The sequence below is a fragment of the Caloenas nicobarica genome, chromosome 4 (genome assembly GCF_036013445.1).
Source record: "Caloenas nicobarica isolate bCalNic1 chromosome 4, bCalNic1.hap1, whole genome shotgun sequence".
In the NCBI taxonomy this organism is placed as follows: Eukaryota; Metazoa; Chordata; class Aves; order Columbiformes; family Columbidae; genus Caloenas; species Caloenas nicobarica.
Genome location: NC_088248.1, coordinates 20,936,280 through 20,953,238, shown reverse-complemented (window position 1 = coordinate 20,953,238; position 16,959 = coordinate 20,936,280). Strand labels below are relative to the sequence as shown.

General features: G+C 39.9%; 1 protein-coding gene across 7 annotated transcripts in view; it reads right to left on the bottom strand.

Moving 5' to 3' along the window:
• The window catches only part of GAB1 (GRB2 associated binding protein 1), a 103,394-nt gene that overhangs the window by 18,045 nt on the left and 68,390 nt on the right, over positions 1–16,959 (bottom strand). For 4 of the 7 annotated variants that reach the window (XM_065634647.1, XM_065634642.1, XM_065634641.1 and 1 more), the window contains exons 3-7: positions 12,283–12,496; positions 9,085–9,165; positions 5,118–5,722; positions 2,899–2,984; positions 2,360–2,663 (exon numbers count right to left, since the gene is read on the bottom strand). In XM_065634647.1, coding sequence (XP_065490719.1) covers positions 2,360–2,663; positions 2,899–2,984; positions 5,118–5,722; positions 9,085–9,165; positions 12,283–12,496 — 1,290 coding nt within the window. The remainder of the gene's footprint in view (positions 1–2,359; positions 2,664–2,898; positions 2,985–5,117; positions 5,723–9,084; positions 9,166–12,282; positions 12,497–16,959) is intronic. The other 3 variants (XM_065634643.1, XM_065634646.1, XM_065634645.1) reach the window with 2 other exon arrangements.

Sequence of the window (16,959 nt, the reverse complement as noted above, 5' to 3'; positions counted from 1 at the left end):
GTTACCGAGATAAAACCCTCAATGATAAATCAGAATCATTATCATTCCTGAGAGCCCAAGATCTACTACAGTTTTTTTCAGCCCCTAAGCATTTACTACAGAATATTTACTTTTGATAAGAGCTTTAAAGTTATTTTATTTTTCTAAATTATATTAAATAATCGTATTATTTTACAGGGATTATTTTAGCTTCTAAAATTCTACAGGAAAAAAGATACAGCCACTCTATACTAATTAAGAGGTACTTTAGTACATTTAAAAATCTGTTCCCTGATGTTAGCTAGGTCTTTCTAGCTGTAAAGCATGTGAGGATGGGAGCAAATGAGGAGCCTGGCATGTCGCTTTTAGAAAGCAAACCACTAATTCAGTTTCAACAAGAAAGATGCAGGAGCAGCGATGTCGCCCCAGATACCTGCGCGACTCCCTGGCATCGCCAACAGCAAAAGCGAGCAGCTTTTCAACACAGGAATTCACTACTTTTGAAGGGCAAACACCTTTATCAGTAAAACACACAAACTGGCCAGGTCAGGGAAACTATTTTAAAGCTGTTTAGTGTTTATTTTGAGAAATTTTCCAGTGTCAGGTTTCATCAACCTGTCACTGTCCAGTGTCTCTTAAGAACTAAAGAGAACTGCTGTCTGGTAACATGGAAACAATTAGACACAAGCACAGAGGTCTTGAAAAAGGCCATGCTGTATTCTCTGAAGATGTACAGCCAGAATTAGACGTGGTGTTTACCATTTCACACTGAGATCATCTCTATCATAATGGTATTATCTGCTTCACTTAATTACAGGCTGGTTTTGCTCAGTGGTAAAAATACTAATTTCAAGGTTTAGCTAGTGAATATTTCGGATCATCTGAATATTTGACGTGGACTTTTCCCCAAAATGAAGTCAGCCATTCTCAATGTAAATATTATTTTTTCAAGCACATGATTTTAAAAATAGGACTTACTTGAATACAAAATAGTACAGACATTTGATCTAATGATTTTTAGTTCCCATTTCTACAAAAAAATTAATTATCTTGTCTGAAAAAAAGAACTGTGTAGTAAGGAAATAAGTTCCTTAAGCATTTACCTGTATTTCTGATAGGTTGGCTGATAAAACATTTCAGATTAACTGGAAAGAGAATCTTTATACAAGTATGTCTTATAGACACATCGCAGCAGTATCTTCTTTGATTCCTAAGAACACTGGCCATCTTGTTTTAAGGAAAAGTAAACCCAGTACGCACCAGATTCAAGAGATTCATTTTTTTGGATAGCTTTGGTGGGGGCCTCTAAAATTTTTTTTTTTTTCCCCTCAATTTTGTCATTGAAGTTCTTGCAGCTTCCTCAGACTCATAAGAGTCATCTTCCACTCATTCAGCAGTTTAAAATATTTCCACATCAGGCTAGTTTTCTGTTTGCTTTATGATTTTGTTTAATCTACCACACTCCATAATGGCAAGGAATTTTTCACCTACTACAGTTTATACAAATTTCGGTATAAGCATGGCACCCAGCTTCTGTGATAAAGCAAACACACCCTAAGGGCTTGCTTGAATTAGCGGCTCCCTCTTCCCATTTGGATCCCAAGGAAAATATATACGGTAACCTCACAGCCCACACGTTAAACATCTTCCCATGACTGCACCATGTGGCCACTAACACTTAAGCACTAAGTAGCCCCAACGTCAAGTGATTTTCCTTGCTTTTAAGAGACTGAAATGAGGCCTTAACATCAAGCTACTTAGTAGCAATCACTTTCTTTAATCTCGTTTTTCCTTCACTTCACAACCTGTAATAATTATTCTACATAAGAATTTGTAAGACCACTGCATACTTTCAATAGGACTATAAAGCAGCATGATGTACAACTCATTCTTGTAACAATTAATTTCTAACAATGTTTACATCAAAAGCAAATACACAAAATATTGAAATAAATTATTCTTAATTTTTACTTCGTACAGTGAAAACCTGTACTGATCCTGTACCAAGCATTGTCATGGCTATAAATTTGTACTCTATCCAATACCTTGTGTGCCGTCTCCATCATAATGTGGCTAGCTGTCTTCTATGTATAAGGACTATAACTCACACTTCTGAGTGTTAGCAATTGCGTGTTATTTTTTCATCAGTATCTACAGCAATAAAATTTAAACCTATGCTTGTATTTGGCACTATTATTGTGATGTTTTAATATGGTGAAAAATAATCCTGGAATTCCTTTAAGTTATGGCTCTCTCATAGGATAAAAATTATTTCATTAGAATTTCTAAAAATACGATCTTTTCCACAAATCAGAAGATGGAAAAGCTATGTTATTTTCTTAGATGATAAAAATGGACTTCTATCATGCACTTTCCTCACCTTTTCTGTCTGGTTTGAGGTTCCGATCCACTGGCGGCGGCTCACACTCTGCAGCAGGTACTGACCGTCTAGGAGGGGTCTTTGGGCTGGACCTGAAACCCATGTGAGCGGGAGGAGGGACTTGCTTTCCAAACAACGGAAAATCAAACGTGCCTGGTGTCATTGGTACATAGTTCGTTTCCTGGATGGGTTCAGTGAAGCTGCTGGAATGCTGTCGTGGAGGAGAGTTGGGATTCATTGGGACATAATTTTCATCTAGATCTTCACTTGAAACACTTGCCACTGTCAACATGCTTCTGTTTTTCTAGAATTAACATATATTTCCTTTAACAAAATAAGTTATGCAATCAGCTGTGAATCATAAGAGTTTTTAACCTAATCTACTCAGATTAATATATTCTATTGAAACTGAAAAATAATAATAAAAAAAAAAAATAAAAAAAAATCACTAATACCATACAGCTTGCTTTTTTTACATGGGAACAAAGAACATTCAAGCACTGTCACTGCTGCCTCTCATCAGATCAAGTCATACTTACAAAGTGGTTATGGAAGCCCTCCAATGAATTAGATCTGTCATTCGGAAACGTTCGTGGAATATCATAACAGTCTTGAGAACTAATTTCTAAAGAAACAAGAAGAGAAAGCAGCTATTTATCATCCCTGTTCCTGTCACTTGGCACCAGGCACCCAGAGTCTGTTGTTATTTACTGTCTGCTTCTGAGAGCACACAAACACACCTCCTGAAGCTGCAGCCCATAGATTTTATCTATATACTTGAGAGGACCGTTTTCACAAACAAACTTTGCACTCATCAGTCACAACTTGAAGCTCTTAGAGTGGCATTTTTCCGCAGCAAGAAAATAAAAAGTAATTTTTGCTTTTAAAGAAACAGCAAAGCCTTAATTTCAAATAGGCAGACCTAAGAATGTATTGTAAGGGTGGATTTTGAGATACTGGGCCCTCAGGAAAAACCTATTCTAAAATAAACAAACAGCAGATGTAATTTATAGTCTTGCAGAGAGGTTTTCTGATGGACCACCCTTCCCTTGGAAAGGGCTGATTCGACAGCATTTAATCTGTTGTGGGAACAGACGACCTCCTGGTCTCAGCTACCCAGGGGCTTCCAGTTTGGGCAAACTGCTACAGAACCCAAGATCTCTCAGGTTTCACGGTCCTGGCTCTTAGCAGTTTGCAATAAGAAGGTCCTCAGCTTTGTGGCTGCTTCTCTGGTGGGCAAGGGTGTTCGTGAGACACCTGGCTCCCAGGTCCTGCTGACCCATGCGGGCGATGGGCTGCCCCGACCTGCAACAGGCACGCTCCTCCTCCTGGTGCCAAGACAGAAACTGTGGCCAAACTCCAGGTTTTATCCCCCTGCATCGCCCTGAAACAAAAGCTCCGAAGTTCTTTGGAGATTTCCACCTCAGAGGAAAAATAAACACCTCTGCTATTAAGCAACCAAATTACAACAGTATTTTCAGAAAGGCTACTTGTCCTGACACTGGCCATCCCAGCTTTAGCGAAGTACTCACTTCTAAACTTAGCAAAACAAGAGAAGGTAAGTGAAGTGAAACAAATGATGGTCTTCCAGGGTTTTACTTTGTCATTTCAAAAAACTAATGACCACCACTATTATTACACTTAGCCTACAAAATAAATGACGAACAGCATAACACTGGGTGCCTGTATGACCACATTCATCCTCTAAAAGCCCTGTCTCCGTCCCCTTCCTCGTTTCAGCCTCTCATCCTGTACCTAGCGCAACTCCAAGAATTCTCCTTTAAAATCCACTCAGACATTGACTAACCAGTTGAAAAATCTGACTTTTAAAATAACACTGTAACACTCACCTGCCTCAGGAACCTGAAAGAACTTAGTCCAAGAGCAGTTAACAAGACAAGACTAAAACAATTGCTCCCTGTAACAATAAATATCAGCTTCCCAATCTCTACCTCTCACTGCATTTCTCAAATTTAAATCTGAGAGAATAAGAACAGGGGAAACAAAAACAAAAAAAACCCACAACCAGACAGAAAAAAAACCACAAGGAACAACAAATTCTTTAAGTAGAAGTAGCTCCACTAGATTTGCTAGGACCTGAAATACACCTAGCTGATAAAGGAAAAAACAGTAAAAAAAAAAAAGGCACTAGCACATCTGGCACAGTACGTATAGCTATCACAAGGAGATAAATAAAGTTCCATGGCAATGATCACCAGATCAGGGTTGATCTCAAAGCTCTGGTTATACATCAAGTCCCCCTGACCTTCATGAAACACTTTTCAGCTTCTGCAGATTTCGACCACTATATGCTAACCTTAGTTTGGCTATTCTGAAAGACTGACAACAGATTGGACTCGGCTATATGAGCTTATTAGCTAAAACAAACAAAGATGATTAGTTATTAACTGCTGTTTTTCTAAAAACTCATAACTTCATAAATGTCTAGGTCTTCAAATATTTTTAGCTAAGACTGAATGCCACAGTGCAATATACATCCCTTACTGACGTCCTGTGCTTTGCTGTTCTAACGGTTTCCTTTAATAATCTTCTCTAATTCCTCTTTCTCACATAGTATTTTAAGCAGTGTGACCACAGATGGCCTTGTGAAGGGCTATACGCATGTTTTTAAAGGCCACGAATGCCCCTCATATCATTCAGTCCATTTGTATAATTTGTATCGCATCATTCATATCACAAGATTACATCATTTAACACAAAAATTCTGGAAGGGCAGGACAAAATACAGCATACTGACCTTTCCGAAAGATATTCAAATCTACAGTTGAAATGGTATTACTGCGGGAGGGTGGCATTCCTGCCGTAGGGATGCAGTAACTACTATCAGTATCCGAAGCAGTGCGACTAATGCTACATGTTTCCACAGGAGACCGATCTGCAGCGTGGTGAGGTTTTGGTGGGCGAGGTGGAGGAATATCTGGAATAGTCTCCAGTTTTGAAGTCTGAGACAACGTTCCCTCTGGAAAAGTTCGTGGAATCTGGTAAGTACCTCCAGGCGTGGGGGGAATGTCATAGCTAATGGAGATGTGTCTCATCTGTGCGTCTAACGAAGATGTTGCTGATGGGGTATTGAAAACATGTTGCTCTCCTTCTGCGTCAGTCCCAGACGGAGATGCCGCCTTCGGTAAAACATCCTGGGAGTAACTCCTGGGCAGGTTATAAAGGCCACAGTCTGTCAGTGTCAGTCCGGTACGAGAAGGTGGAGAGTCATAGACACCCTGCTGCTGAAAAAAGCCGTTCACAGCATGCTTGCTCGCTGACGGAGCGGGATTTTTGTGGGAGGGCACGTTATCATTGCAGTCTGTTTCGGAAGAGCTCGATTTTGCCGCGTCAGCGTGACATCTACAGGTGAGATTGAAATGTTGATGAACATACAAACAAACATTACAAATAATAAACACAACATTTAAAATGTAAACAACTAAAAAGCCTATCAGTCTTTTCCAATTTTTTTATTTAAATAAAATGCAGAAACTCAATTTTTATACAGACGGTAGTACTTAAGAAGCATCCTAAGTAATTACATACATACAAATCCATGCATGTGAAACAGATAACAACACAAGTGTGGAGCTTTAGCAGCAGCTAAACAATAAATTGATGTTTCATAAAGCAAGTGATTTCCAGGAAGCCAATTTGGAGCAAAGTTTGTTTGGGGGCTGGCAGATTTATCTTTTTTTTTTTTCTTTTAACCCATGCTGCAAACTAGCTGCACTTCAATGGCACTGTTAAAGGTAAAGATAATACACTCAGTCCTTGGGTTTACAGTACTTGCTAGCCCTAATCACTGTGAAAAAAAAACCCAAAACGATAAGAGGAAAAAACTGGACTGCTGGTAACACCCTGAAGTGCATGCCTAAAGTTATCTACTGACCATATAAAACTGGTTCAAAATACATAGAGGAGAGAGAAATAACAGATATGAACAGAAAAAGGAGGAAGATAGCGTGCTCTCTGGGGAAATTTTTTTTAAAAAATACCCATAGGATGTATATGCAAGAGTGCTTTTGTCCTGAATGTAAGTTATGGCAGTATTGTTAGAGAAAACTGCACAGTAGTTTGATTTCTTTGGAAATTCCATCTTTCATGAAAATAGCATTCATTAATACTGATACTAACCAGCACCAGTAAACTTACATGAAAGTAAACACATTGCAATCTTGCAATCTTTTTTTTTTTTTTTTTCTGTAAACCTCCCCAGTCACCTTGCTCCAGGCAGACAAATTCATTTATCAGTCTGACCCCTTGCTTAAATGAAAGTCAAGACAGTGGCAAAATACACAGGTGGAGTTAGTGCAGTCCATACACTTAGATCCATCATAGCATGATATTTCCTATTTTCACTACCACACTACCATACCATTGTGTTAATTTATACGTATGTGTGTAAATATTTCAGCATGCACTTGTATCAATTAATAGCTGCTATACTACTCTTCCTAAGCTTTATTAAGCAACTGGACCATGCAGTTTACAAAACTTTTGAGGAATAAAATACATTAAAGTCAAGAGCATGAGTATCACAAGAACCATTTTTTTCTCTTATTTTAAGAGACTCTCTGCCTCAAAGTGATCACAACTAGAATTTATTATTCAAATTTCAATTTGTTGATAAGATCACACAAAACTTTCTTTCTTAAGAGACAGCTGGATTTATCTCCCGGGGTTCTGGTAACTTGAGGAGAAAGGAATCCAGTTTAGCTATTTGTTTAGGTTTCCTCCACAGACACTAGAGAAACACAATCCGTTGTTCTTGGATATCCATCTAAACCCAGTGAATCACTCCCAAAGTGCCTCTCTGCCATCTATCAAGGGAACTGGCGTGATTAGCTTAGAGTGGACATCTGCAGTCAAGAAAAATATCATTCACCTAACCAACTGGTTTTTGTTCTGTTTAACAGCAGAGATACAACCTTCCATCAGCCCAAGTGGCTTATAAGAGTTCTTCTTCAGCTTTAATTATATCACCTTTTTTATTAGCTTGGGGTTTTTCTGTTTATTTGGGTTTTTTTTGTTTGGTTTGGGTTTTTTAATTAGAAAAAGCATGGTAATTTTGTTCTGGTTACAATTTTAAACATAGATTTAAGTTCTGTCTCACTGATAGGAATTGGTTTCTAGGTGACACTGAACATTCATCCGCATTTACTTTAATAGACACCCCCAAAGATTAATGTTCTCATTAACTATTTATCCTTGGCACAACCAAGAAAATGAAACTTCATATATTCCTTATGATGCTGACGATTAAAAATGTGCCTCTTGTTTGCTAACAGTTTGCTTCCTTTGCTTCAGAGCTTCAAAAATTCACTCATGAACCACGGGAAGTTTAACACAATTGCAAAAAATAGAGCACACAGGACTGAAGGAACTACATGAGGTTCCAGAGTGCACAGTAAGTTCTGATCATACTGGGTGACCAGTACCAGTCTGAGCTTAGCCCCGGCTGCAGCCCTTGCTCTTTACTTGAAGGATTCATGCAGAAGTTCCTCACTTTCTAGACATACTCTTCTAGTTCTGTGATAGGGATCTTTGGACCAAAGTCCCAGCAAAAGTCACGTGTGTTTTACAGAAGCAAGTATGCCAAGGATTGCGATCTGTGCTCTATATGCTATAAAAATAAAGTGGGCAGTCTAGAGAAGCTGGACACTGACAATCAATTGTAGAACCAAAATTATTAGTTCCAGTTCACTAGGATATACTTTAAAATGAAAAAAAAAAAATAAAAATCACAACTCCAAAAATAAGATGTAAACACTACCATTTACCTTACAAAACCAGAACAGAAATGCACATAATAAAAAAGCTACACTCAATGTTATTTTTCAATCCGCAGCTCATATATATGATCACTTTCATCCACTTAGCCATGCACCAGAACTCAAATGACTTTTAAACTATTTTTACACACAAAAGCAGAGCAAATGTCCTTAAAAAAAAAAATCTTCCCAGTTCTAGGCACCATGGTGTTTTTAAAGACATTAGGGCACATTATAATGATGCCATGTTATATTTGACTCTAAAGATGCACGACATGCAGGAGTACATCGTCAGCATCACATAACTGCAAATTACGCTAAGTGGCCAATCTATTCCCTCCTCAGTGCAAAGACTGGACACCGCTTTCCATGTGTGAAGAAGAGATACCTGCAGAGCCTGCTGTCTGTACAGGTAAGGACTGTAGGATAAGATGCATGGAGCACAGGTGCGGTCTTGGGGGCAGGACGAGCCCAACAAAAAATGCTGCCTCCACCTGCTAAAAACTACTTGTTGAGAGAGACCCAGCAAAAAAGTTTTTAAAGTGTTTTAGCCTGAGGAGTAATCATCCTATTTTTGAATATGCTGTATTCAGTCTGGCTTGACCTACTCATCCTTTCAAGCCGATTCTTTTCCCATCTGCAGGAATCGATGTGACCTATTAAACAGATCACTAGGAACAAAGTGGCAGCAAAACTGCTCTTGTGTGCCAGCAATCCAGGAAAGAAACAGCAAGCATAGTAAAAATGTGGACAGATAAATAAATGAAGCCAGCTCTATCTTGATTACAGCTATTTCCAGAAAATGGAAGGCCAGAGTCACATAGTTTTTCTATTAAAACTCACAGAACACCATGCAAGACATCTCAAGCAAAAAATACTTTCAGGCAAGTTAATGGCTCTGTGATTAATTGCTCACACGCGTTCCAAGAATGGCTACTGTTCACTCACTGCAGTGGAATCTTTTTACTTTCAAAATCTTCTAATAGCAGGTATTCCTGCCCTTCTTCCGAGAGAAAGGCTGACCCTTGGCTGGTTCACAAACACCGGAAAGATGAGGAAGACAGCATTTAGTATTTAAATACACCTCTCGAATGAGCCAGAACAATAAGAATTTTGGAGAAAGTCTTTGGCTGTATTTTCTTCTTCACGATCCAAATACAAACCTTAAAAATCTCACTAAATGCTGCAGTCGAACAATGCTGTTTCTCAAGTCAGCAGTGATTAGAGCATGAAACTATTTGAGACAAAATACAGCATGATTATTACAGCTGCGAGTGCTGCACCCAATATATTCTCAACAGTACACGGTGCATTGCACGACACCATAATGAAGCATTTCAACATTATTTGTTAGTTCTGAAACATCAGAATTCTCTAAAATTTCAAAGAGGCAGCTTGGATACTACTTCTTTCTCAGTTACCTGCCTCACCTGGAAAAGAACCCAAATGCCTTGAAATAAAGTTCAATGGTTCTAGGATTACCTATAAAGTAACATGCAAACTTAAACCAGAAAATGTTCCCTCTGCATATCAGCAACTTTGAAGTCTAAAAGGAAAACATCATAGAAATAAACCATCCAAGTAATAATACCTTCTTATTTAATTACATCTGTTCAGCTTTGCACTTTAAGGAAAAAAGGTTCTATACAACCTATTTTTTTTAAACATATATGTAACACAAACTGTTCCAAGTCTAGAAATTAATAGGAAAATGATGCAGTTATTTATTTTTCCTTCATCTGTAAGGATGTGCATTGAGGTAATGCACAGTGCCCTCTAACTGATCATCTTAGTAACATGCTATGCAGATACAAAGCTCCAATTCCATCAGAAAAGGTCTGTATCCTCTATATTCAGGCCCACATCCAGCAGAATACCTACTGTACCAGGCATGAAACATAAGCAGTTTTTTTAGGTGGAACTGAAACTCCAGCATACCTATTATTCTGAATTTTCATTATTACAGTCTTCTTAATAAAAGGACATAGCTATTTACTGAATTTAGTTAAATACAACAGACTAAGCCCATATAATTTCCAGGTAATCACAATGCCAGTGTTTTGCTGTCTTCAAATATTCCTGTAAAAACATCATTTATTTAAACAACCTCTACACTCCCAAATATTTTCTTCAGTTCTTTCTCACCCCCCTCACCATTTAATCTCCATTTGGACCTTCTGTCTTCGCCAACCCCCAAATACCTTCTCTCCTGTGTCACCGAAGTCTTCCTGTAGAAATTCCGCAGGCTATTCACAGAGTCTACACCCTACCCCATTTTGTGCAACCTTTTATGGTCTCCTCAGACTTTATTCCCTCTACTTAACCTACACATCACACAACTGCAGAAGTCGGATCAGAAAGTCAATTACACATCCTAACCTTGGTCATTCCTAAAAACCACACTTCACGTTGAGTTAGAAATCCACACCATGCCTATCCCTCGCTGGAGCGAGAGGGCACTCAGACACATTTCTGATGAGCCGGGGTACTTAAATGAAAAATCAAGATTTCTCTGCCAAGCTGTTCTGGAAACGATACCAAAGTTTTGGATAGTTTTTGGCAGGAACTCGGGCACCATCAGCTTCTAAACATCACTAAGCAGTGAAATCTTTAACACTGAGAACGCAGACACTGAGGGAACTCTTTTTTTAAGAAAGATTGTAAAGGGTGGATACTTTTCTACCATGTAATCATCTGTAAAGGGAGCAGGAAACTCCTCCGGCACAACAGAGCAAGATAAAAACGCCAAGGGAGCAGAGAGAACACGGCACAGGTAAAACTGGCAGGGCATCAAGGTGTTGATGAAGGCGGCACCACCACCAAAAGGTATGGCCCTAAGGGAGTATGTGAAATACTCATGAAAACGCTTTCAAAGGAAGCCTTCTTCAGCCTTCCGTGTATTTGTCTGCAATCACAAAAAGAATGTGTCATTTTATTTATTTTTCTGGAAATACTCCAGCAAATTTTATTTAAATTACTGCAGAAACGAAGCTTGCCAGAGAGATTTATAAGGTTCTCCCACAGAACACTCAAGGTTGGAAGCGACCTCCAGAGATTATCTGGTCCAGCTCTTCCAATACCTCTAAGCAATGCTAACTTCAAAGTCAGGTGAAGCTCCTCAGGAGCTTGTCTGGTCAAGTTCACTGATGTTTTTTGGTTTGATTTTTTTTTTTTTTTTAAGTCTTGGAGGACAGAAACTTGACCAAGTCCTCGGGCACCCTGCTCAAGGGGTGGCCTGGCCACCACAATCCATTCAGAAAAATCACAGTGCTGTTTCTCAGGTAGTTACCATAAATGTCATATCCTCCTATGCAGAGTTCCTGTATATCGATTTAAGTTGGAAGCAGCAGTCGGAAAAACAAGTTAGCATTTAATTCAGTAGAAGTTCTCAAATTCATTCCTTAAAATTTCCTGCTGTACACCTCTCTGGAGAACTGTGGGTATACAACTTATTCAGCAAGAAATATGGCTAATTTGAGCCTCGTTTTAGACACCTTTTGTTTGGAAAAAAAATAAAATTCAGGATACAGAAATTAAGTGGTTTAAGTTAAGCATTCTTAGTTATCGTAAAATAATTACCTTTTACTCTCACCTGAGAGTCTGAACCATGCTGCTAATAGCCAACTACTACCATTTGAGGATTGCTACATTCAGTGATGTGATAACCTGGCAGGTGTTAACGAACATAAGCACATTTTACTGAATCTCTTCCACGGAAGCTTTAACTGGTAAAACCAGAGCACCAAATACCAGAACGGAGAAAGGTTAAATTTCTCCAGCTTTTTCCAGTCTTAGACTGGACTAAACACACCAGATTGTGGCTAGAGAAAAGGCACCTCCCTGCTCTGTGCCATGCACTGCTCCAGGATGCGATGGATCACCATGCTTATCTAATACTTTGTATTGGCAATCACTGTCCTTGCTTTTGAAGAATGCAATATGGGTCTAGCACTGATCAAACAACTTATATTGCTGCAAGAAGTTCAAGCATGGAAAGAAAAGAAGCAAAAATTACAGGCAGCTTGACCCCTGCAGATTGCGTGCATCCAAATGTTCCATGACTCTCAATTTTTAAAAGTGCTTTTAGCACAAACATTCTTGGCCTGTAATACAAGTGTTATTAAGAAAAAAAAAAAAGTCACTTACCTTGTAGGTTCAGGTTTTTTACTCTGACAGTTTATTAGCAGTAGGTAGTCTTGAGGATCTTCTTGACCAGAGGAAGACTCCAGTGGGGGGATGTTAATAAGCTGATAAGGAGGAGGTAGGGAAGATTCTGCTTGCATGGAAGGTGGTGAAGTGTTGATGGGCAAGGGTAACTCGGCAGACGGTTGTAAAGAATTGACTGGTGGCTTCACAGCATCTACAAACATAGAGACATAACACAGCAATGAAGAAATGAAGGAAAAAAAAAATCATTAACACAGGATGAGAAAAGTCAGTTTTATTAATTCAAAATTGTAAAATCAGTGGACATAAGAACATCTGAACATTAACATTTTCTTTGGAGTCTTTAAATTTATATATAAATCTTTATAATCTCTTCATATTTTTTTGGACACTAATCAATTTCTTAAAGATGCCTTGGAAACAGAGGTTATGCCTTATTTAATTACTTATTTAACCGGTTCTCTGGTCACAGAAAGAACAAAGATGCTGACAGCTGCAGCAAGACAGCTAAGAACACAATTCTGTTGTTTTAATCTAGAGTAGACAAAGGCCCATAAGGTTATTACTTGACTATGGTAACCTGAGTCAGCACTTGCATGTATTTATTTGTTTTTGACCAAGGTCACTTGAGCATTTGAGATTAGTCACCAGTCAAGAACTGGCCTCCCTCAATACCCAAAAAGCAAGAGGAAAAACACAGTTTTTGCAATGGAAGATCACTTACAACTATAATAACACAGAGGTACAACAGGTATCCTGCTTCATTAAGCCCCTCTCATGACATACTCCAGCTTTTTATTTTAGTGAAATAAACAAGGTAGTTACAGTTTGTTGTTGTTCTTTGGTTTTGGTGGTTTGTTTTCTTTTGGTTTTGTTGGGGGGGGGGGGCTGTGTTTGTTTCGTTGCGGAGTTTAAAAACAAACAAACAAAAACCAAACACAAAACCCCCAAACTTATCTTTATTGTTCTTATCCACTTCCTATTCACCTATATTCTAGAGTAACCTCTTTTTTCCTCTAAATACATATATCCTGACTATTAAATTGTCTGTGAGACTGGAAAAATATTGATGCTGTGAAACATTAAAACATTGCAAAAGTGAAATGATTTTTTAATGATACTAAGAATAACATAATTAAGCAAATTGTTCCTCAATTATCAAGGCTCCCTTGTACTTTCAACTCATTGCACATTCCGATTTGCACATCCCAAGAATGGACGCTGATTATTAGCATTGTTTAAATGAACATTATTATTATCCAGAGCAGACTGCTCCTATTAGGTTTAGAGGCCAGCTACGCACTACAAAGTAACTTCATCCACCTTCTGCTTCCCAGCACTATCCTGGGAAGAACCAGATGAGCAAACCAGAAGACAGCCCTCCCGCTCCCAGCTCTGTGCACGCCAGGCACAAGCGATCTAAACGTGGAAATCGGAACAGCAGCGCTTGCTTTGAACTCCCATGGCACACCAGCTCAGAAATTAAATCCACCACACCCATGTGGGTGGAAGAAGTCTAGATGTATGAAAATTCCTCAACTCAACCTACCTGAAAAGGTAGGATCATCTAAAAAAAGGGTTTTATAAAAGGTTGTGCCTGACCCATCCATCCAACTAGTTAGCAGAACAAAGGCAAAACCAGACTGCACCCAGTGATCACGCATGCACAAGAGTAAAATGGTTTCTTTACCACATGCTAAAATATTAAAATATGAGCAATTTTAAGAGGATTTCAAGAGCTTGAAGGAGCACATTTAAGGCACCTAGTGATTTAATTCCTCTAATGTCAGGGTTTGATAGCAGGAACAGATGGGTGTTTGAACGGACCTACCAGGCACGTATCTCTTGCTCCTTCAAAAAAGCTGGTGGGAGAAAGGACAAGTAGCTCTCTGTCCTGTCCCCACCAGAACAGAGGAATGCAAGTACGTTTATGCACGAGTAAGAGTGGAGAATAAAGGTTTCCTGCCACTATCATTTTTTTGGCCACGCTTACAGACAAGATCCTTAAGGGCTTCGGTGTACCGCAGTCCCCACCCCTGTTCCTTGTCCTTGACTACACACGACCTTCACGTCATCAGATGTGCTTGGTGCCAAGTTCACACGAGGGGAGAGAAAGAAACCAAGCAGGACGTCCCTCTAGCTGCCGCGGGAGACGGGTGTGTCCATCAGACCGCAGGTAGTCAGGAGAGCTCAGCAGGTACGTAGTAAGATGTGTGCCTACGTGAGGCTGGTGCGTTTAAGCAAACCATGCACCAGCGTTCCCAGGAAGAAGAATAACAAGACACAAGGGTAACTTTCCAGGGGAAAATAAAATCAAGAAGCTTGAAAGAAGACCAATATATCCACTAAGTTTGGAAAAGGAAGGAGTTACTTTCGTGGGGCGGGGGGAGCAGGCGTGTGAGAAAAAGAATCGCAGAATCATTTCAGTTGGAAGAGACCCTCAGGATCATCAAGTCCAACCACAACCTAAGCTAACTCTAGTGCTAAACGATGTCCCTAAGAACCTCGTCTAAACGCCTTTTAAACACCTCCAGGGATGGTGACTCCACCACTTCCCTGGACAGCTTGTTCCAATGCCTGACAACCCTTTCTGCGAAGAATTTTTTCCTAATATCCAATCTAAACCTCCTTTGGCACAACTTGGGGCAATTTCCTGTTGTCCTATCACTTGGTACTTGGGAGAAGAGCCCAACACCCTCCATGCTACAACCTCCTTTCAGGTAGTTGTAGACAGCGATCAGGTCTCCCCTCAGCCTCCTTTTCTCCAGGCTAAACAGCCCCAGATCCCTCAACCCTTCCTCATCAGACTTGTGCTCCAGACCCCTCACCAGCTTCATCGCCCTCCTCTGCACTCTCTCTAGTACCTCAATGTCCTTCTTATGATGAGGGGCCCAAAACTGAACACAGGATTCAAGGTGCGGCCTCACTAGCGCCAAGTGCAGTGGCACGATCACTTCTCTAGTCCTGCTGGCCACACTATTCCTGATACAAGCCAGGGTGCTGTTGGCCTTTTTGGCCACCTGGGCACACTGCTGGCTCATGTTCAGCCGGCTGTCGATCAACACCCCCAGATCCCTAAGGAAAAAGAAGTTAAAGGCTGGCTATAACTTGTAGTTGTTGAAAGGCAACAAGGCAGTGAAGGCCATTGAGCTAAATATACCGGCTCAGCTCTAGTCTCTGAAGGCCAACATGCCACCTCTGCTGGTGGCCCGAGCAGAAGCAGCCAGACAAGCCTGCCGTCCTGCCTCCAGCTTCAGGGGCTCTACAGCTCCAGCTGCAACCACAGTCTGTGCTTACCAGACTCTGACAGACTTCTCTCTGAATTTATCCTACCCCTTTTGAGTAGGTTTCTATTTCTCACCTCTACTGCATCCTGTGGCAGTGGGTGGCAGGAAAAAAAACCAAACAAAACCCAAACAACTTCATTTTAAACCTGCTGCCTGATAGTTTCACTTGACTTCCTTCTGCTCCCATCTTGAGAGAAACAGTGAACAATCGTCTCCCACTCATAGCCCCCATTCCCAACTTTACACAACTTTGTCACAGCTTTACTGAGTTGGCACTGCTTAAGTTTTCTTGCTATCAAAGCCGTTTCATTGCAGAACTGGTCTCCCTTCACTCTCACCTTTCTTAGCTCTACTAATTTCTTCTTGAGAAGGGAAACCAGCTATTGCATAAAATGCACACAAGAAAACCCACCTGGGAAATACTTTTTGATTTACAAAGGCACAAGAGTAATTAATTCTGTTCCTATCCTAACCATTTACCTTTTGATTGTTACTATTAAAGGTGACACTGTCCAGAAGGTTCATGATCTCTTTTCTGAGCAAGTATTTTGAGCCTGTTAATGGTAACAGATTGTTAAGGATACTCTCCTTGTGACAATCTGCCTCATTTATTTTGACACAGATTCCATTTGAAAAAAATCCCCGAGTCTTCCTACAGATCTGTTGTGGGGTTTTTTTGGTTGATTTATATAAATATTTTAGTGGATAGAGCACTAAACTATTAAAATACTAACTTTCTGATCTGAAATTCATCCTCATACAGGCATTTTGTACATATTAAATAGTGTAGGCTAATGCCTGACTTGAAAAGCCACTGAACTCAGTCTAAAGCATTTCACTGCTGGGCTACTTCTTACCTGCTTTACTCATCCAAGTTATTTCAAAATTGACTATGAAGAAAACAGAAATGCTAACGACTTCCATCACTAAGCAAATGAATGCTGTTTGCCTATCTGTACCCTCTCAAACATTTTCTTTAGCCTGATATGAAGGAAAGCCTTTATCCCAGCAGCGTGCTGTGATTTCAAAGAGCGCAATCATCAGCTCGCTCCGTTTTGGACGGGCAGATTCGCAGGGAAGCGGTCATCTGCACACCAAAGAGCGCTCCAAGGCGCCCCGTTTGTTCCCAGAGCTCAGACACTCAGACTGCTTTGAAATAACTGGGAGCTGGAAAAACATCCAGAATATTTAACATGCAAATGAGCGTAACAAGAATCCCATTTTGTTTTTATAATTCCTGCACTCAGTATAGCCAGAACAAGCAGCTTTCTCAAAACAGAGCAAGAGTTTCATCTTTTCTTAGTTTGTTAAGGTCAGTTACAGGCATCACCTTTGCTAGAATTCATACTCTTTTCCTCATAACGATTTT